At 43.0% G+C, this 22866-nt stretch overlaps 1 protein-coding gene across 5 annotated transcripts in view; it reads left to right on the top strand.

The window, feature by feature from the left end:
* The window catches only part of KIF1A (kinesin family member 1A), a 416621-nt gene that overhangs the window by 215794 nt on the left and 177961 nt on the right, over nt 1-22866 (top strand). For all 5 annotated transcript variants that reach the window (XM_029616880.1, XM_029616879.1, XM_029616878.1 and 2 more), the window contains 4 exons: nt 4557-4665; nt 12685-12751; nt 12868-12952; nt 14000-14105. In XM_029616880.1, the coding sequence (XP_029472740.1) occupies nt 4557-4665; nt 12685-12751; nt 12868-12952; nt 14000-14105 (367 nt within the window). The remainder of the gene's footprint in view (nt 1-4556; nt 4666-12684; nt 12752-12867; nt 12953-13999; nt 14106-22866) is intronic.

The following is a 22866-nucleotide window of genomic DNA, read 5'->3' as shown; positions in this document are numbered from 1 at the left end:
CAAAGCGAAACAACAAATGTCATTTTTTTCTCTGTTTTCAAATGAAAGCATATTCCTATTAAATATCTTTGTCACAAAAGATATTTTTCAAGCCTCTAGTGAGACACCCAAGAAGCTGGACATTGCCCTGTTGACTTCACATTCTGAGTTGTTGAGATGGATTCATATCTGTGGTTACAGTCTGACTCAAAGATTGCTATAAAGAGCACAGACCTAATTATTTGAGATGAACACTGAAAAAACATTTGTATGAATTATTTTGTGCCGCTAGGAAATAGAAATCAATAGGGATGTGAATCGTGTCCTCGATCGTCTTAACGATCGATTTCGGCTGGGAGGGGGAGGGAATCGTATTGTTGCCGTTTGGGGGGGTAAAATATCGTGAAAAATCGTTAAAAATCGAAAAATCGAAAAACCGGCACATTAAAACCCCCTAAAACCCACCCCCGACCCTTTAAATTAAATCCCCCACCCTCCCGAACCCCCCCCCAAATAACTTAAATAACCTGCGGGTCCAGCGGCGGTCCGGAACGGCAGCGGTCCGGAACGGGCTCCTGCTCCTGAATCTTGTCGTCTTCAGCCGGCGCCATTTTCCAAAATGGCGCCGAAAAATGGCGGCGGCCATAGACGAAAAAGATTGGACGGCAGGAGGTCCTTCCGGACCCCCGCTGGACTTTTGGCAAGTCTCGTGGGGGTCAGGAGGCCCCCCACAAGCTGGCCAAAAGTTGCTGGAGGTCCAGCGGGGGTCAGGGAGCGATTTCCCGCCGCGAATCGTTTTCGTACGGAAAATGGCGCCGGCAGGAGATCGACTGCAGGAGGTCGTTCAGCGAGGCGCCGGAACCCTCGCTGAACGACCTCCTGCAGTCGATCTCCTGCCGGCGCCATTTTCCGTACGAAAACGATTCGCGGCGGGAAATTGCTCCCTGACCCCCACTGGACCTCCAGGAACTTTTGGCCAGCTTGTGGGGGGCCTCCTGACCCCCACGAGACTTGCCAAAAGTCCAGCGGGGGTCCGGAAGGACCTCCTGCCGTCCAATCTTTTTCGTCTATGGCCGCCGCCATTTTTCGGCGCCATTTTGGAAAATGGCGCCGGCTGAAGACGACAAGATTCAGGAGCAGGAGCCCGTTCCGGACCGCTGCCGTTCCGGACCGCCGCTGGACCCGCAGGTTATTTAAGTTATTGGGGGTGGGGGATTTAATTTAAAGGGTCGGGGGTGGGTTTTAGGGGGTTTTAGTGTGCCGGCTCACGATTCTAACGATTTATAACGATAAATCGTTAGAATCTGTATTGTATTGTGTTCCATAACGGTTTAAGACGATATTAAAATTATCGGACGATAATTTTAATCGTCCTAAAACGATTCACATCCCTAGAAATCAATATAGTTTATCAATTTAAGCTATGTTATGTGTATTACTCCTTGTAATATAATGTTCCCCTTGTGATGATGATGTTATTAACCAGGCACTTTATTGATGATTCTGTAAGTGCCAGCTGGTCTGGCTCTCCTAGTAAATGCAATAGCCCTAGGAGACAAGCACTTCTGCTGGTTTGCGCACTTGAGTGATGCACAGTTTTCCCACCTCTGCTGAAATTGTGCCATAATTTAGATTATTTGCATAGACACATAACATGTTATGGCCTGCCCAAAAAATTTCCTTTCAATTGGAGAAGCTTTGGGATTGTTTTGGTGTGATTATAGACTATGGTTGATATTTTTGTTGATTTGAGCCACTTTCCTTGTCTATATGAGATCATGAGTAATTGAGACCTAAAGGAGTTTTCTCATTTGTTTTGCCATGGTATACTCTAGACATAATACAAATGTTAACCCTCCCTTTAATTACAGTTGTATTGATAGACATCCCAGCTTGGTTCTGTTGATGGGTGTTTTTTTCTGTCTTATATGTTTATTCATAAAACAGGTTTGAAAAAGTCTTACAAATAAAATAGTTAAGACTGTCCAACCTGTATAGGCTTTTACCATAAGATAGTTATTTATCTTCTTATCTCTAGTTTGATTAAATATTCATCAATTGTTGTTAACGTTTTTTCTATTTCAAGAACTTTGCATGTTTATTTTTCTATGTCTTAAGTTTTAAAACAGTAATGGATGTGCATTTTTCCATTCAGACAAGAGATAGGAAGATATAAAAAATTAGAATTAGTGTGACAACTGTGTATGCTATAAATATGGAAAGATGGATAGCTTTTTCAGATATTGTGATTTTAAAAATTATGGAGGTCACATAAGCTCTATGAGGTATAAGGATCTACCTATGCATAAACTAGGAGAGGATGAAAAGGTCAATACTTAATTTGTATAAAAAATGTAAAAAACAAATATTTTTCAATAGAAAGGAAGGTTTAGGACAAGTTGTCATGATAGGAAGCTGAAGGAGCTAGATTCAGGAATAACATGAAGAAATACTTCACAGAAAGGGTGGCAGGTGAAGGGCACAGCCTCCTAATGAAGGTGGTGGAGGCAAAACCTGTAACAGAATTCAGGAAACCGTAGGTTAAACAAAAAGATCCTAATTATAGGAAAGTGAGGGTGAAGCTAGAGATCCAGCATAGCAACAGGAAGGGAAAACAGGCAGACTGTTGCTACTGGAAAAAAACATTTTTAGACACCCCACGGGGCTGGCAAGCCAATTTTGAAAGCAAACCACCCTGCAGAGCTCTCTTAAAAAATCCCTTTCCCGGTAGAGCCTGTGGGTACCTAAGTGCCCACCGAATTTGCAGCAAACTTCCCACCAGGAAATAAAGGTGAGGAGTTATACATAAAGTTCCTGTACTTATTTTCTGGGATGGACTGGGTCACACAGTCCCTGCCCCTCAGCATTGTCCCTTTATCTAGCACTGGAGGGGTGGGGAAGATTTTTCAAAGGGGCTTTCTCCGCAAGTATACACCTGTTTACTTATGAAGACAAGAATAAATGCCCATTTACCCATCGAAAGGCAAGTAAACACCTGCAGAGAATCCCTTTTAAAATTGCCACCTCAAAGACCTGTTTCTTAAACCTATTGTGTAATACAATGCAAAATGAATCACATAGAAGAGAGGCACTGGCAGGTAATGGAAACCATCCAAACTTCAGCAAAGGCATTAAAAAGGGTGCAGAAAACTCAAGTTAAACTGTACAGATGCATTTAAATGAAACTGTATTGCTACATATCAAATCTATGCTTATTACATAGGGCTGAGCATGAACTTTAATTCAAAGTACACATTAAGGTTTGTAATTGTTTTGCTTTGGGATAGGAGATAGGAAAATAGGACTTGAGCACAGAGCTTTTCCTATTTGGTATATGTTTAGGGTCAACCATGGGAGGCCAATCTTATCCTGGTTTTGTCCCACTGAATGTATGGACTTGTGGGTCTGACTTTCCTGAAGACACTGAAACTGCAAGCCCATAGATGCAGTAAGGCATAACTGGGACTGAATCAGCTGCTCAGGGTTGACATCAGGTGGTAATCCATTATGTGTCTGCAGCATAACATACTCCTGTAACCCTTTCAGATTACAAATTTAGAGCATTTTTAAGTATGAGTTTCAGCATTGATGTCACTTTCCTACATTTATTGCTTCATTTGTGACAAATGTGAATAATGATCAGTATCATTTTTTCTCTCTGTTTATTATAGTCTGAGAATATTTTGAAAATATTTTTTTTAACTTTCATTTGTATTTGAATCATTTTGAGGTTCCTGCATAACTTTACCTTGGATGGTGTTCTCACACATCTGGAAATATAAGATTACTACAGCTATCTGTTGTCATTTTGACTTTGAATGTTTTACACTCCTCGGTGTCCTTATTGAATTTATGATGGTGGACTTTTTTTCATTTATATTTGAAATTGCCTTTCTGTTATTCATTTTCCACAGTGCTATGTATGGGTTATATTACCTCTAGGAAGATAAGCATCAAACTACATTTTTGTATATTGTAGTAAAAAGGTTTTCTTTTTATGGGGGGGAGCAGATGGGGGTTTGCATAAATATATCTCACACATACCCATACACACACAACTGTGTGCACATTCCATATAAACTACACACATACACACACACACACACACTCACATATATATATATATATATATATATATATATATATATATATGAGAGACTGGAGCTTGTACTAGCAGATAGGGAGGGGGGTGTTTGGCATAAAGATGTGTTGCTAGTCACCACGGATACTGTTATTTTGAAACATACCTAAAGTTGAGGTGTTAAAGTAGTGCAGAAAAAAATGGATGAAAGACAAAAACGTATCTAACTTATTTTACATCTTACACACAGACTGATGCATTGTACAGATCACAACTTATCTAACTTATTTTACATCTTACACACAGACTGATGCATTGTACAGATCACAAACATAAATAATGTGCTTGCCATTTTGGTTTGCATAGTCCTTCTGTGTGGGTTGCAGTTAGATGTTTGCCTTTTCATTTTTTTCTTTCTTTCTCTTTCATATTATCCTCTCCTCTTTTCCTTCTTGCCTTTTCTCTTATCCTAAGTCTTGTTTTAAACTTGTTGCAGTGCCTGCAACGAAACTGAGCAACCTGACTCGACCCAATGTTGGTCCTTGCCACTGCAAATATGACCTAATGGTCTTCTTTGAGATCTGTGAACTGGAAGCTAATGGCGAGTAAGTATCAGTCTCTTCTTTGACTAACGCTTTTCTAGAATGCTGTCCCTTGAGATCACCATGCATATAGGAGACACCTTTGGAGTTAAAGCAGGGATGAATTAATTGGCAGGGAGGGAGGGGGCACAGGGGCAGCAGCTGCTTCAGGTAACACTTTTTCAGGGCGTGGCTTTTTTGAGAAAACTAACGGCAATGGCAGTGAGTGATGGAATCCATACAGGGCATATGAGCTGATGCTAGAGATGTGCAGCAGGGACGGATTCGTCCCATTCGGTATTCGTATTCGTGGGGAGCCAAATCTGTTGCATCCGTTCTCGGGGGACCTCGATCCGTTCATTAGTTACGTATGTATTTGTTTCCCCCCCCAAAAAAACCCCATCCCAACCCTTTAAATGTAATTAACTACAACCCCCCCACTTTCCTGACCTCCCCCCCCCCCAAGACTTGCGAAAAGTCCCTGGTGGTCCAGCGGTGGTCCTGGAGTGATCTCCTGCACTCGGGCCTTCGGCTGCCAGTATTCAAAATGGTGCCCTTACTATGTCACAGGGGCTACCGGTGCCAATGGTTGGCCCCTGTGACATAGTAAGAGCAAAGGCTGTCGGCGCCATTTTGAAAACTGGCAGCTGACGGCCCGAGTGCAGGATATCGCTCCAGGACCCCGCTGGATCAGGAGTCCCCCCGTTGGGTCAGGAGTCTCCCCCCCCCCAAGACTTGCCAAAAGTCCCTGGTGGTCCAACGGGGGTCCTGGAGCAATCTCCTGCACTCGTGCCGTCGGCTGCCGGTATTCAAAATGGCGCCGATAGCTTTTGCCCTTACTATGTCACAGGGGCTACTGGTGCCATTGGTCAGCCCCTGTCACATGGTAGGAGCACAAGATGGTGCCAGCCGGCCATTGCTCCTACCATGTGACAGGGGCCAACCAATGGCACCGGTAGCCCCTGTGACATAGTGAGGGCAAAGACTATCGGCGCCATTTTGAATACCGGCAGCCGACGGCCCGAGTGCAGGAGATTGCGCCATGACCCCCGCTGGACCACCAGGGACTTTTGGTTAAGTCTTGGGGAGGTCAGGAGAGTGGGGTTTTATTCGTTAGATATGTTGTATCCGTGGGGGTTCGCCATACGTTTCGTGACCCCCACGAATACAACAAATAGGGACATATACGTTGCGGGTTGCCAATACGAAAACCCTAGCTGGTGCATGCCATGTATGTTACAAAGGAAACACAGATGGGGATTATGAGTGCACAGTGGCTCCCAGGCCCCTACTGCTACTGCTAGCAATCAGGCCTAGGACAGGCCCCAGCAGCATCCTTTAGCTTTAGAAAGATGAAGGGAAAGGAGAGCTTTGCTGGGGAAAGATTAGTTTCTGATGTGTCCCTGGGCACAAAATAATGTTAACCTAGATCTGAATGAAAGGGAATTTCTACTGTGTGTGAAAATGAATACTTTGAGTAAGTCTTGTTCCTTTCAATGCATGATCTAATGGACTTTGACAACTCCATACTTAGTGGTGGTGGCAAGCAGGAAGTTACCTGGGTAACTTTAACTGGAATATTCAGCCAGACTTTTCCAGGTAAATCTGTTGCTGAATTTACCCATCTACATTTACACAGGTAATTTAGGAATGTGATTTTCCTGACCAAACATACCCACCTAAATTTATCTTGATGGCATGGATATCTGCATGATATCCATGCCATATGATAATATGATGGCTATATTAGGCCACAGCCTAGAAGGCCTCCTCTCCATCATATCTCTTTTTATTCAACTAAATTTTACCCAGATAAAATGTCATTGGTCGGCAGAGCCGAAAATTGAACATAAGAGAATAAGACTTCCCATAATGGGTCAGACTAAAGGTCCATCAAGCCTAGTATCCTGTTTCCAACAGTGGCCAATTCAGGTCACAAGTATCTGGCAAGATACCAAATGGTCGATAGATTTCATGTTGCTTATCCCAGGGATAAGCAGTGGATTTCCACAATTCTAGCTTAATAATGGTTTAAACCCAGCTACACTAACAGCTTTTACCACATTCTCCAGCAACGAATTCTAGAATTTAATTATGCATTGAATAAAAAATTGTTTTCTCCGTTTTGTCTTAAATGTATTACCTAGTAACATCATTGTATGTCTTCTAGTCTTTGTAGTTTTTGAAAGAGTAAACAATCGATTTGCATGTAACTGTTCCACTTCACTCATGACTTTATAGCCCTCTCTCATATCTCCCCTCAACTTTCTCTTCCTCAAGCCTTTCCTCATAGGGGAATTGTTCCATCCCCTTAATCAGGGTTTGTTTGGGTAACTTAAAAGTTACCCAGAGAAACCTTTTTCAAGATTACCTCTTAGATTTTTGCTTTTTATGGCCCAAACAGTCCAGAAAGAAAGCAGTGTTTCTCATACTTTTTGTGCTTAGAAGAAGCATTAAACATCTTGTTTTACTTTCTGTAGGCAAATGAACCCAGTTTTAATAAATATCTTACATTTAGGTTTGTGTTATTTGTGAAATTTTCCTTTTCCAGCTGGGGCCTAGCAGAAAGTATTATTGAATCCACCATGAGCAGTTACTGGGCCATTTATTTGTGGTCATTATGGTTAACGTGATCTTGTTGCAGTGATCTGAAACTTATAAGTTTTGAAATAGCTTATCATATTTACTTAAGTAGTTTTACTGGTTGATGCTGTTTACTGTCAGCTGATCTTCAAACAATATTAGCCAAAAATATTAATCTATTTCCTGGCACTTGTGTATCCTAGGTTTCCTTTCATTCTTAATAGTTTTGAGGGTTTTTTTTAAATTACCTTTTTGGTTGAAAAGATATGCGTCTTGATATTAATAGTGTAAGGCAGCTCAGGCCTTACTATATAGTGTAATGGTGTATTGGTTAAATGAGGAAATTTCCAGAGTGAGGAGGTTGTAGAGGTGTGTACAAGGAGCAGAATGATGAGGAAAAAAGGGGATGGGTTGGAAGGACGTTATAAAAGGTGCTTCCACAAGCTCTTGGGAGGAGTGGCAGTTTTCGGTTTACTGAGGAGCAATGGAGCTGGGGCTGAGACTCAGCCTGGAGTGGAAAGTGAAGCAGGCTGAGGCTTGCAGCCTAGTGAAATAATCAAAATGGTTCTGAGGATTTCTGTGGTTGTGAAGTCCTGAGCATGTTGAGTAAGCCAAGGAAGGGTACCTCAGAAGAAGAGTATTTCTCTGAGATGTAGGGATTTTCTCTAGCCTTGGAAAGCCCACAGCTTGGGATAATTTTTGAAATAAAGAGAAACTGTGAGTAACCTTTCTCTGATGGGGCTAGAGATTTGGACATGAAAAACATTTTTTTGGACATGTGCTCCTGAAGTTGTTTTTTTCTACTGTTATTCTGCTAGGTGTGGACTTTATTCTGATGTTTTTGGACCTTGAATAAATTCTCTATCTGTTTTGGAACAACAATGTGGTGTGGAGCTCTATTGTTCTTTCTTGTTAGTGCAAGTCTCCCCTTGGGCCTCTCAACTTTTGCTGCTCCTCGCTGGACTGAATTCTGATGTTTCTCTGCTCCGGGGCTGCAGAAGAGTTGTTCACCATCCCTGTGGCCACCAAAGGTGATCCTCTGATGAAGGCGGGACTGGGGCCCGGGGGCGGAGGGGTTACTAAACTGGCACCTGAACAGTGGACTTGAAGGGGAGTGAAGATTTTGGTCCACACTTGTGTGCCAAATGTTTTCTGTGGAATTGCCACATTTTTTGTGGTCTAAGAGACTGTTTTGTGAAAACTGTATTTTGCTTCCATTGACTACAATAGACCAAGATATCCACGCTGGTTGCCCTGGGGGATGGATAAGAAAAGAAGAAAAACCCATGGCTGCTCACCCAGGGGCAGACTGATGTAATGTTCCTGGTGCAGGAGTCCCTGAGCTCTGCTGACATCAGCTGGAGGGAAGAATCTGAGTGGAGGTGGTCCTTTGTGATGCTGCCTGTAGTAATGGACAAGATGTGCCGTGCCACGGAGGAGCCACAGGCCCAGAATATGGTGGTGCAGGCTATTCCTGCTGTCACCCAGCTGGATGCTGCCTGGAGTTTGGGGAGATAGTCCCGGTGTCAGCCCGGGAGGTTTTCCTTCATACCACGGCTCCCACGAAATGCTGGCAAGTGCCTGCGCCACCGGCATTTCCAGCTGCTTCACACACTTTCCAAACTGCAGACCCAACTCAGTATGGACGCTGGGAGGAGGACTGGGACATGCAAGGTGAAAAGAGTGGCTGGAGAAAGAAAAACTAGTGCTGCTGCTAATGGCCCCATCAGGGGCCCAAGAGCCATCTGTCACCATGGGCAGGAAGGAGCCTAAACTGTTGTTGTGGTTGCTGCTGGTCCCTTGAAAAGAAGTGGCTGCAGGAGCCCAAAAGATAGTGGCTGCCAGCAAGGAGAGGGATTCAGAGCTGGAAATGCCTGCTGCTGCTGCTACCACATGTCAATAGAGCCCGAACCAGCATTGCCATCACCGGTTCCTCAGAAGGAGTTGGATGTGAGCGCCAGTGAAGAACAACCATGCCCCAGATATCAGTGGTGTGGGAGTGTACCCAATGAAAAGAATCTCTGGGAGGAGGAGACTGCCAAATATGCCAGCCCTGCTGCCTCCCAAAGTGGAGGGGAGGCCCAAATTTAAGCCTGGGGCTCTCCTAGAGGCCTGTTACTGCATAGCTGGTATGAAGAGGGAACCAGACGCTGAGCTGAGTGCCAGTGGGGAAGTTGGCAGCTGGGTCCTAGTAGCCTTATTGTGTGAGCCTGCTCAAAAAGAGGCAGTACCTCACCCACATGACAGCACATTAAGGAACCATTCTGGCCTGAACCCTCCACATTTGAGATTTTAGTTATTTTGTTTTACTTTACATGGTTATGAATGTATTGCTGTATGTTGCGTAGGAATATTTGATAGGTAAGTTAGAAATTTTATAAATCAATAAATAAATTTGTGGGAGACTGGTGCTCGAATGTTGACTCATGTATGGGTAACGACCCTTATAAGTCTCTCAGGGGCCTCCAACCCTCCAAAAGAGGCAATGAAGTTGGAGAAAGGTGAGCTGGAAAACCCAGATTGGAGCTGATGTCAGTCTGGGAAGCTCTGCTTGCATCTTTGTTTCCAGCACTGTATGCTTTCACCTGATTATCAGCAGATGTAACCAGAAGAAATAAGTGATCTGTATTGGAGTGATTCTAGAGATTCCCATCGATCATCTGCAATTGGGATACTGGCCAGTCTAAATCCACAGAAGTATCTCAGCTAAAGAAGGGCGTCACTACTATGGACATCAATATTGTTCCCGTGTTTCCAGATGAATTCAGTTTTTCTTGAAGCAGATATTAGGACCAAATACTTTTTCTCTAGCTGTTGTCATATGTTTGTCTGTCTGTCTTATATTTTCTTACAGGTGCTATATACAGGTTCCAGAACTTATACTGATGCTTCCTATGGACTGAAGTTATGGAGTGAGCTGCAACTGATGGACTGAGAATTTAACTTTTGATGCAGTTAAAGGAATTTCTGTGTGAAATGGTGGGGAATCAGCTCTCCGAAGCTGAAGACCTGCTCTATGAAGAGCACTAGAAAACAGTCAAGAATCACTAGAAAAATAAACTTTGCCTTAAATGGATTATTTTTGAGTTTGAGAGGAAAAAAAAGAATCACAAAATATCAAAAAATGTTCCAAAACATTTATTCCTTATCCTCCTCTCTTTAATGCTATCTGTGGTCTTATGTTTTATTAGAATACTCCAACACAAAGAAATTGTTCCTGGATGGACTGCCAGTACCTCCTATTAATGTGGATTTTCTTTCAGGTTCTTCTGAGGAATCTAAGATCTCTAAACCTGGAGATCTTAAGTGGTTTAAGAACTGGGTCTCTAATCCAAAGACCCGAGAGGAGTGTTGTAAATGTGTTTTCTCCCCAAGCAGATAATACCCAGGAGTGGTAATTTCTTACCCAGATATTTTACTAGAGATTGGTGTGCATTTTCACCACTGGATATGGTTGCAAAGAGAAGTGGAATGGTTCTATTCCTAGTCCCCTGTCATGATTAGAGAATAAGTGTATGAAGGTTAAAAGGATTTTGCTGCAAGGTCTTATGGCTAGGTTTGGCATTCCTTTTGTTTCATCGGGGTGTCAGAGTCAGGCTACCGGATGAAGGGCACAATGTGATACAGTATTATAATGGTACATGAGCTCTCTCTTAAGGCTTGCTATACTTACAGGTTATATGCGTGTGAAAGGTCAATCTGATATTGATGTCTTGCTTTTTTATCTTTGGCCAGAAGAAAAAGCCTGCATGTTCTATGATGCTGTGAAATATTATGTGTCCCAACTCTGTTTTGTTAGAGTAGGTGGCAACAACTTTGTTTTCTTTCCCACATTTGTTCCTGTGTGGATGCAGCAACTGCTAATTAGCCACTTAGCATCATCTGGCATGTCTGTCTGATGGCTGCATTGCTTGTTTTCTTGTTATTGTGATGTAATGTAACGTGTCAGAAATAAAAATGTTTCACTGGTGGTTCAACATTTTTTTTTGTGAAGTGAGAGGACAGTGAAAGGCAGCTCAGGCCTTACTATATAGTGTAATGGGGTATTGGTTAAAATGAGGAGGTTCTAAAGGTATGGACTGGAGCAGCGTGGTAAGGAGTTCCTTCCCTCAAAAAGGGTTGGATTTGCAGGAAATTATAAAAAGGGCTTCCGCAAGCACTTGGGAGGGGTGGCTGTTTTGGGTCTACTGAGAAGTGCTGAGACTCCCATGAGTCGGGTCTGGAGTGGAAAGTAAAGCAAGCTGAGGCTTGCAGCCTGGTGAAGTAATTAGAATGGTTCTGAGGATTTCTGTGATGTGAAGCCTGAGCATTTTGAGAAAGCCAAGGACGGGTTCCTCGGAAGAAGAGCATTCCTCCGAAGAGTAGAGATTTATTCTGTCTGGCCTTGGAGAGCCATAGCTTGGGATATTTCTTGAATTACAGAAAAACACTGAGCAACTTCTCCGATGGAATTGGAGATTTGGAAGTGAAAAACATTATATTTGGATTTGTGCTCCTGAAGTTGGGTTTTTTTCTATTGTTATTCTGCCAGATTTGGACCTTATTTTGTTACCTTTGGACCTTGAATAATTCTCTCTCTGTTTTAGAATAACAATTTGGTGTGGACCTCTGTTTTATTTTCTGGTTAGTGCAAGTCTTTTCTTAGGCCTCCCAGCTTTTGCTGGTCCACACTGAACTGAATCCTGGTGTTTGTTCTGGGACTGCAGAAGGGTCACTGACTACTCCTGCTGCCGCCAAAGGCGGCCCCTGACAAAGGCAGGTTATACTAGCTTCTCATCCTATTTTAAAACTCACATTTTAAATTTGCTCTTAGTTATTTAAGATATATATCCATAATTTTCATGTAGCTGTAATGCCTACATAGAGTTCCAATACGGATCAATATAGCAGTGCCTTGATTTTTTACAATCAGATTGATAGCGTTGACTATGTTCATAGAACTCTGCTAAACTTTAAATCCTAGTAGTGGCTCAAGATTAAAATGAAAATCTGAAGGAAAAATAGGGACTTAATGATTTTCTTTGTTTTAGATGACAACTGAATTATTTTAAAAAGTTTACTGGCACTACTGCTGCAATGGAAGATAGATATTTTGAGACTCCAGACTCATCCAACAGAAAACATATGTACTGGTTTCTCAAAGGGAAGCTCCAAAGCGCTTTTTCCTCACAATATAATGAAGTCGGTATCAGGAACAATTAAGACCATATCACAAAAGCTACCCAAATCATTAAAATGCATTGCTTGACGGACTATGACTAGCAAAATGTCCACATCTGAGGTAAAATGAATAACTTGATTTGTAGTGTCCCTTGGTACTTCCTTATTAAAAAATAACAGTTTGATAGCTCTGCAGAAGGTTCTCAATGAATGCATTTTAATTAATGTTTGTTGGCTAGGTTTTGTGGCATGTTCGTTACTGTTACTATGTTTGTGTCTCATTCCATTTCTCTCTTGCAGTTATATCCCTGCTGTTGTGGATCATCGTGGAGGAATGCCATGCCATGGGACTTTCTTGCTGCACCAGGTACTTCCGACGCAAACCTCTCCATGTTTTGGAGCCATCTCTGTGCACACTGTTCCTGAGTTGTAGGATAAAGCTCTGATTTTATTTTGTGTTGCTTTTTCGCTTTGTACTCACAGGGTATCCAGAGAAGAATTACTGTCACTCTAGTACATGAATCAGGAAGTGATATTCATTGGAAAGAAGTGAAAGAGCTGGTGGTGGGTAAGTTGAAAACTGCCTTGTTATATAGTTATATCGGAACATATCTTTCTTATTTGTCTTTCCATCTCTCATAATCTTTCATCTTCTTTCTTGTATCTTTTCTCCCTTTTGTCCTCCCTTTCTTCTACCCTTTTTTCACCAGATAATACAGATATACCTATATACATTTTCTGGAATACTCAATTTGCAAATCGGTTGTGGCAAGGTGTTCTTCTAATATTTGATAGCAAAACACTGTTGCAAATATAGGGGTAGATTTTCAAAGGGGTACGCGCGTACGATACGCGCGTACCCCAGAAAACCTACCCGAAACCCCCCTGCGCGTGCCGAGCCTATTTTGCATAGGCTTGGCGGCGCGCACAAGCCCCGGGGACGCGCGTAAGTCCCGGGCTTGCATTGAGGGGCGTGTCGGGGGCGTGCCGCGAGTGACGCGACATTTCGGGGGCGGGGCCGCGAGTGACGCTGGCATTTGGGGGCGGGCCCGGGGGCGTGGCACCGGCCCGGGAGTGTGGTCGAGGCCTCCGACCAGCCGGGTCGGGTGATGGCGCGCCAGCAGTCCCACTGGCGCGCGCAGATTTATGCCTGCTTTCCGCAGGCGTAAATCTGCCAACAAAGGTAGGGGGGGGTTTAGATAGGGCCGGGGGGTGGGGTTAGGTAGGGGAAGGGAGGGGAAGGTGAGGGGAGGCAGAGGGAACAGGCAGAGCGTGCTGGGCTCGGCGCGCACAGGTTGCACAAATGTGCACCCCCTTGCGCGCACCGACCCCCGGATTTTATAAGATACACGCGTTATCTTATAAAATCCAGCGTACTTTTGTTCACGCCTGGTGCACGAACAAAAGTACGCCCGTGCGTACATTTATAAAATCTACCCCCATACTGAACACTGTCCTAAATAATCAAGGTAAAGGTGCACAATGACTGTTAGACAGAGCAGAAGGGTTTAAACATTCTTGTTTTATAAACCAATTCACAATCTCTGTAGGTGCAATTCTGTTGTACAGCACATAGCTGTTGCTCTGAAGATATCTCACCTTCTGTGCTTTGCAGGTCGAATTCGAAACACCCCAGAAGCAGACGAGTCTATTATTGACCCTAATATCTTGTCACTGAACATTTTGTCATCTGGATACATTCACCCCAGTCAGGATGATCGGTGAGTTTTCCTCTGCCCTGCTGACTATTGGTCAGTTCTTCAGGTTTTTTTTTCTTTTATTTTCAAGTAGTTTTCTTTTGCTGCTTTTTGCAGGGCAGGTGCATACAAGGAGGTTAAAGCAAATGATACGAAAAATAAGGATGTGTTTTTTTTTTAAACAAATGCAAAAAAAGAGGACAAATGGAACAAACTGAAAGTGGCCTCTAACGAAAGTACCCCCAAATTTTCGAGTATTTTTGTTTTCATGAGGGGGACAAAAAAAACAAAAAAGCCTCCCGAAGATCCTTGAACCTCCCCTCCCACCTCAACACAAGCCAGAGGGCTGAACCTGGTCCCAGCTGGGGTCCAAACAAGCCCCTTTGACCCTCCTTGAGCTGGTCAGAATCCCTGTGGGTCAAGGCTTACCTAGCTGAGCCTAGTCAGGCCCATCAGAGTTATCCCCAAACCCCATCAACTCCTATCCCACCCTATTAAAAAATTCACTGTGGCTTGGCAGGACTCTGGCCCACACTTAGCCCTTCCATGGGGGTCCAAGAACATTGTAAAAGGTTAGGAGCGATGCTCACTCACTCCTCTCCTGTCTCCGTGCATTTAAAAATATCGGTGTCGGCTCTCCTGAGTCTGTCTCAAGACTGGCTGGCGCCATGTTGTAAAACCATATAACATGTCACCGGTCACACCTGAGACGATGCGGAAATGACATCACTTCAGCACTACATTTTTAAATATATGGACACAGGGCAGGAATGAGTGGATCTCACTTCTGCCCTTTATAACATGTCAGACTCCAAAGAAAGGGTAAGTGGGACCTGGGGAGGTTTCCAGCTCTGGCAGTTTTTTAGGAGGTGGGATGGGAGTTGGAGGGGCCCCGGGAGGCCTTTGCTGGACCCAGCTAAGCCTAGCTGGATAGGTCTGGATTCTGCAGGAATTTTTGCTGCTGTAAGGAGGGTTGAAGGGACCTGACTAAGATCCAGCTGGGCCTAGCCTAGGCCCCAAGGCATATGTTGAGGCCCATTTTATTTTGTTATGGGTTTATTTTTGTTTTAATTTTGTTTTTGGTTCAGCAAATGAACTGAAATGAAAAAGTTCCCCCCCCCCATATTTGAAAAAAAAACCCCCAAAATAATAATCTCTGCACATCACTAACCAATAAAACTGTCAAACTAGTAGAGTACAGGGACAACAGCCAACATTCTCCGCTAGTGTTTAAAGTTGACACTGTATCGCTTTTGCTATATACTGCTTCTAATCATATCTTCAACTTTCATTGCACTTCCTGTAGTCACTCCAAGAGCATGCTCTTAAAGCAAAGTTCCTTTCCTGTAACTAGTGTTCTCTATGTAGACAGCAGGATTAACAGCCCCACATGTGGGGATGACGTCTTCACACAGCAACATATATATAAAGTATCAGCTTAATATGCACATGTGAAGTAAGCACTACACCAAGCAACCTTCAGTGAAGCCCTTCAGTGCATGTCAAAGTTAACGATATGCAAAGCAATGAAGTAATTAAACTCTATGGTAACATGAGAGGGAATATGGAGCTGTGCATCCTGTTGTCCATGGAGAACATCAGTTACAGGTGCCTTCTCCATGGACAAGCAGGATGAATAAAATGCTACAAGTGGGGGACTTCTAAGTTAAGAGTAGTCTTGATGTCCCCTTCCATCTACCTTCCATATTACAGCCCACCATTTGGGGGATTGTAGGAGGAGTTTAATGACCTGCTGGAGAGGAATCTTGAATACGGAGATTATGTAACCAGTACTTGGAGTTTTCTAATCTTTCTTAGTGAAGTAACTGCAATGAAGCAAGCCTACTTCATGTTGAGATATTCTAGTTGAGGACTTGCTTATTGTTTGAATAGCAATTCCATTAGACATGAGAGGACCACATTGATGTTCCATGGTATGACGGGTTACCTTAATGGCAGCTTTAAGCATAACAAGCCGTAGACTAAGGGATGTTTGGAAACTAGTTTTACCACAATCTCGTTATGGTAGGCTGCTCGGACACTGAGAAACTCATACCGAGTTTGGTTTAAGCTCAGAATTTGATAAATAAATAGTCTAGCAAATGCTGGACTGTACAAGAGAAGGCAGGTAACCTCTTCTCTATAACCAAATGGTGAATTTCTTCCAATTTGAGTGGATTATTTTCTTGCTTCTAGGACCACTCTGAAAACTGAGTGAGAGCATTCATACATAGTAATTATGGCACTCTTAACATCCAGACTGTCAGACTACACTGAAATGTTGGGATGTAGGAGTACCCCTCTCCCCCCACACACACACGATGCTTAGAGACTAGTGTCGATGATAGATTGAGCTAAATTGCTGTGGACAACTGAAGGAGTAGCAGAAACCACACCTACCTGGACCACACTGAGGATATGAGGCTCATGGTTTCATAGATCTCCTTCAGCTTTCCAGGATTATGGATATGTGCAATGTTGGCTAATAAGCATTTTGAAAACCCTTTCTCCAGTTTAAGTAGATGTCCTGCACTACATAATGTGCCTTGTCTCTCCTTGAGCTGAGCTTGTTTATGTAGAATATGGCTACTTGAATGGGCACTGTTGTGTTGGACAGGGCATGCTGGAATGCTATCAGCTGCTCCAATTTCTAACAGATTGATGCTGAAATAGATTTCTTGGACACAAGTACAAAGGATCTTTGAGGAAGAAGACGACACTATGAAACTGAGCAGGAGATATGGATGGGCAGATTGGATGGGCCATATGGTCTTTATCTGCCATTGAGTTCATATTATTTGTAAGGCTCATTTGGTGTGGCAGCATTTGAAATGGACATCCTGCTGTGAGATTTCCCTGACCAGTCACGCCAACAAGCATTTTCTGAGGTCTCTGGTCACTCTTATGCTGTGACTGAGACTTTGAAATTATTGGTTCCACTGACTGCCTCATTTGCAGTCTGGTTCTTGGAAGTATATGAACTGTTGAGGCCATATGGCCCAGCATCTCGAGAAAGACCCTTGCTTTTAAATAGACTATGAACCAAAGCTAGAGCAATGTTTGTCCAACTGTGAAAGAGAAAGCCTTTTTCAAATCAGATACTGCCCATGTAAACTCTGTTTGGTGATGTGGAGATAGGAGAGATTTTTCCATAATTCCAGATGAATCCCAGATTCTATAAGAGATGAATCACCAATTTCAAGGCCTCCCTTATGGAGGCTCAGAGTTAATCTTGATGAGACAGTTCTTTAGGTTTGGAGAAATGAATACTCTGTGCCTTCTAAGGTATGCAGCCACCACCTCAAGGTACTTTGTGAAAACCTGGTGTACTGCTAAGTCAAAAAGGTGGATCCTGTTTTTAAAGAGATGCTCCCCTACTAAGAGATACAGAAATTTTCTTTGATCTGGATAAATCAAAATGTACATATGGGCATTCTTCAAGTCTAGAGAGCACACCCAGACTTTCTTCGTCAGAAAGGATAAAATCCTGGGAAGGGTGATCATTTTGAATTCTTCCCTGTACAAGAATTTGTTCAGGGCACTGAATTTTAGAATGAGATGCAAGTGTCCTGATTTCTTCAGTATCAGGAAGTACCTGAAGTAGAATAATGTCCCCTTGTCCCTGAGTGGCACTGATCCAATGACCCTCATGCTGTATAAAGCAGAGATTTCTGCTATCAAGACCTAGTGGTCCTGTTGGACCCACTACCTTGGAGGTCTTTTTGGTGGGATTTCTTTTGCTTAAGGACCCATGAGTCTAACATTATCTGAGCCCAGAAATGGGTGAAATATTAATTCTGCCATCCACCAGGCTTTCTCTGAGACTGGAAAACAGGCCACAGTCTCTGCAGAGAATCCAAAAAAAAAAGGTTTTCGGCTGTATATTCAAGTTTGATGTTTTTGGCTTCAATCAAGCAACATCGCTTTTGTTAGGTTACTGCTCTAGGGGGGTCCCGCGAACAGCTTTGCTCACCCACTGCTGGCTGGATGCCAGCTCGACTCTCCAATGTGGCCTGGAAAACTGCTGATTCCTGACACTGCCTGTGCCGTGCTGTTTCCGTGGCAAGAGAGTTGCTGCAAGTCTTCTGTGTGGGTGGGTGCCATCATATTGCTGGTGCTACTGCTTCTTGGTGGGAAGAATTCTCCAGCTTCTTGCAGCAAAACACCGCTGCCATGGTTCCTGCTCCTTCTGGCATGTTTAGCACAAACACACGTGTCTCTTCAGCATTTAAAGGGCCCATGCTGGGAAGAGCCTGCAGCACCCTCAGAAGATGTCATCCCTGGCTGCCCTATAAAAGGGCTCTTCATTCTTTGCTCCTGGCCTTCGCAAGGTCTCCAGATTCTTGTTCCTGGTTCTGTGGGTTCCTTGTCCTCATCTTCATTCCTGATGCCAGGTCTTTGTTCCTGATTCCAAGTCTCCAGTCCTTCAAGGTCTCCTGTGGTCTTCATCTTGTTCCAGAGTCTTAGTCTTTGCCTTGTCCCAGTGCCTGGTGTCTTCAATCTGCTTAAGCGTCCTGGTCCTACATCTGGTTCCAGTGGTCTTTGCCTTGTTCCAGCATTTAGTGTCTTCAGCTTGCCAGTGTTTAGCCAGCGACCTTTGTTTTCAGTCCATGTCAGCATTCTGGTGTCTTCAGCCTTCAGACCAGAGTCTGGAAGTTGTAAAAGTCCTGTTCTTGAGTTCATAGTCATGGTCATAGTCTTCTGAGTTCCTAATTTCTGGTTCTGAGTTTCCATGCCTTCTCTTCTGGATCCTTGGTCCCACCCGGGTCTGTTGGTCCTTATCTTCAGTCTTCGTCTGCATCCTTGTTTTTCTGGGACTCTTTGTCTTTAGTCTTCTCCTGGTGCCTTGTCTTGCTTGGACTCTCTCTCTTTGGCATCTGCCTAGACTCATGCCTGGATGCGTTCAGCCGCCAGCGGCATGGACTATGGCCAGCTCCGGGGCTGTGCAGGTCACGTTGTGGCACAGGGGCTCACGCTTATCTGAGATCTGAAAGGGCTTTCAGAGTGGCCAGAGGCCAGCAGCCCTGGCTGCTGGTTCTCTGACAGCTTTTTGTTGCTGGGTTGTAGAAATGTACAGAGGCAAAATTTTCAATTTCATTTGTTTATTTGTTCCATAGATCACTTCCATTTGTTTCGAACAAAAATAATTATTTATTTGTTTCCTTTGAGTTTTCATTTCCCATTAAAGTCAGTGAGGCAAGTAATGCAGCCTATTTTGAGCTTCAGAACTGGGGTTTATAATCAATTCTAATAAAACGTATGGGTAGACAATATCAGAAGGGGGAAGAGTCACCAAGTCACCAAGACCATGGCAAAATGGCACAAAAAACGACATGAATAGCCTAAGGCTCAATAAAGGGGCAAAAGGGTACCAATAGTGGCAGGAGTTCTCCAAAGCACTATCAGAAGAGCAAAGCATCAGTAAGAGTGTTAAGGACACCTAAAGGCTTCAAAAAACAGTGGTATAAACCTTCAAAAGCAGCATGAGAGTGGCAAAGTGGCATCAGGAGTGGCATAAACATCCTAAGGCACCATGAAGGGGGAAAGAAGCAACAAAAGTGAAAGAAAACACCCAGGCACTGATAGAGGGACAACACAGAACAAAGAGTGACATAAAGACTCCAAGACAGCATGAGAGGTGCAAAGTGGCCATCCACAGTGGCAGGAACATCCAAAGGTGTAGTATCTGGATATGGCAGCAAGGCAGAATGGCAGGAAGACCCCCAATGTGTAGCATCAAGAGTATAGCACAAGACCCCCAAGTTGTAGAGTCTGGGGTAAGACAGAATGACAGAAGGAACCCAAACATGTAAAGTCTAGGGTATAGCAGAAAGGTTGAGTAACATAAAGACCCCCAAATTGTAGAGTCTGGAGTATGGCAGCTAGGCTCAGTATTAGCAAGACCCCTAAGGTAGAACATCAGAGTGGCAGCAAGACAGAGTGGCACAAGATCCCCAAGGTATAGCATACATGGTATAAGAACATAAGAATTGCTATACTATATCAGACCAAGGTCCATTGAGCCCAGCATACTGTTTCCGACAATGGCCAAGTACCTGAAAGATCCCATAAAGTAGATCTAGTTCCTGTTACTAACTCTCAGGGATAGTGGTAGCTTTGTTAAGTCTACCTAGTTAATGTATTTATGACTTTCCTCCAGGGACTTGTCCAAACCTTTTCTCCAGGGACTTGTCCAAACTTCTTTTAAACTCTGCTATGCTGTGGAATCTGTTGTCCTCTGACAACAGATTCCACAGCTTGATAGTGCACTGAATGAAAAAAATACTTTCTACAGTCTGTTTTGAATCTGCTGGCTGTTAGTTTCATGGAGTATCCCCTTGTTTTAGTATTAATTGAATGGGTAAATAACCATCTTTTATTTATCTGTTCCACCCATTCATGATTTTATAAACTTCTATCATATCCTCTCTCAGCTCTCTCTCTTTTCCAAGCTGAAGAGCCCTAGTCTGCATAACCTTTCATCATAGGAAAAATATTCCATCACCTTTACCATTTTTGTTGCTCTCCTCTGCACCTTTTCTAGTTCCCTTATGTCTTTCTTGAGATGGTGTGACCAGATCTGTGCATAATGTTCAAGGTGCAGTTGTACCATGGCTCGATACAGAGGCAATATGATATTTTATTTTCCATTTTATTCTCCATTCCTTTTCAAATCATTCCTAACATTCTATTTTCTTTTATGGTTGCTGCAATGCACTGAGCAGAGGATTTCAATGTATTGTCCACAAGGACCAAAGACTTTTTCCTGGGTAGTGATTCCCAATACAGAACCCAGCAAGTGTACCTGTAATTGGGATTATTTTTCCCTATGTACATTACTGTGCACTTTCCCACATTAAATGTAATCTACCATTCAGTTGCCCAGTTTTCTAGTATCACAAGGTCCTTCTGCAGTGCTTCGCAATCTGTTGCTTTTTTTTTTTAATAATTCTGAATAATTTTGAGTCATCTGCAAATTTCATCACCTTACTCGTTTTTCCCTTTTCCAGATCATTAATGAGTATGTTAAACAGCACAGGTCCCAGTACCAATCCCTGTGGTACTCCACTAGGACACTTCTCCATTTGAAAAACTGACTATTTAGTCCTACCCTCTCTGGCCTTTTAACCAGTTACCAGTCCACAATAGACCATGGTCTCATATCCCATGATTTGGTAATTTCCTGAGCAGTCTCTCATGGAGGATATTGTCAAATGCCTTCTGAAAATTCAAATATACTATATCAACTGGCTCACCTTTATATACATGTTTATTTACATCTCCAACAAATTCTAAAAGTGTTATAAAATGATAGGTTACAGATTACTAGTAACAGATTAGTGATTTCATGTTTTATTTCTTTTAGATCTCTGGGGTGAATGCCATCTGGTCCTGATGATTTTGTTACTCTTTAGTTTGTCAATCTGATTTATTACATCCTCCACTGTCATAAGTATTGGGTGCTCAGAACTGCCATCATTAAAGGATGTTTTAGGAACGGATAGGTTTCCAACATCCTCCTCCATAAAGTCCAAGGCAAAGAATTAATTCATTCTTTTCTGCTATTTCCTTGTCCTCTCTGAGCATTCCTTTTGTCCCTCAGTCATCTAGTGGCTTAAGTGACTCCCTCACAGGCTTTTTGTTTCAAATGTACTTGAAAAAGTTGTATTAGGTTTTGCCTCACTGGCAAGCTTTTTCTCATTGCTTCTGTTAGGCTGTCTAATTACAGTTTTACATCATCTTGTCAGTGCTTATACTCTTATGTATTTTCTTCATTTGGGTTTGCGTTCCATTTTTTGAACTATGCCCTTTTAGCTTTAAGTGCTTCCTTTACCTCACAATTAAGACACGTTGGCAGTCATTTATTCTTCCTTTGACCTTTTTTAATAAAAAGAATACATTGTATTTGATATTTTAAGTAATATCCATGCCTCATGCAATGTTTTAACCCTTGCAACCCTCCTTTTAGTTTTTTTAATAACTAATTTCTTCATTCTATGATAGTCATCCTTTGTAAATTATATGCACTGTAGAAGCTTTACTTAATATCCTCCTCCAGGGATTATGTCAAATTTGATTGCATTATGATTGCTATTGCTTAGTGGCCCTACCATAGTAACCACTCGCACCAATGTGTGAGGACCACTGAGGACTAGATCTAAAGTAGCTACCTTCCCATGAGTTCTAGGACCAGCTACACCATTAAACAATTTAGACACTTGACCTCTCTAGCATGTTCTAATGAGACATTGACTCAATAAATATTGGAGTAATTGAAATCTCCTATTATTATTATCCTGCCATTTATTGGGCCAATGTCTCATTGGGGCATGCTAGAAGGGTTAAGTGTTATCAGATAGGTGCGATTCTAGCAGGTGCTGATGCTTATGAGGTATCCTGAATTCTTCCTTCTTCTCACAGAGGAGATACCCACCCTTCATGCTTTGATGAAAATGCCCCTCTATTTTCTTGCTCATCTCTATCAAATCCTTCAAGACTATGTTACTTGGGCTCTAGTCCCAGGGCATTCCTCATTGCCAAGTGCAGCAAGTGTGCATAGCAATGGATCCCCCGAAAGCCCTCATCTTCCATTGCCCTTATCATATTTGCACCATTATTGTCACAAAAAAACCTGCACGAAGATTCCTGCCTCTCTGCTCTAGCTGCCAACCTTCCAGCATCTTTCATATGGCTGATAAGATATTGTAGAAGGTATTAGGTCTATCCATCTCCTGGGTGTGCTGCACAGCCCACCTGCACCTTGATGCTCTGTCCATGCCAAAAT

Source organism: Rhinatrema bivittatum, chromosome 9, assembly GCF_901001135.1.
Source record: "Rhinatrema bivittatum chromosome 9, aRhiBiv1.1, whole genome shotgun sequence".
Taxonomy (NCBI): Eukaryota; Metazoa; Chordata; class Amphibia; order Gymnophiona; family Rhinatrematidae; genus Rhinatrema; species Rhinatrema bivittatum.
The sequence above is the reverse complement of the archived record's forward strand: the minus strand, read 5'-3'. Positions and strand labels throughout refer to the sequence as shown.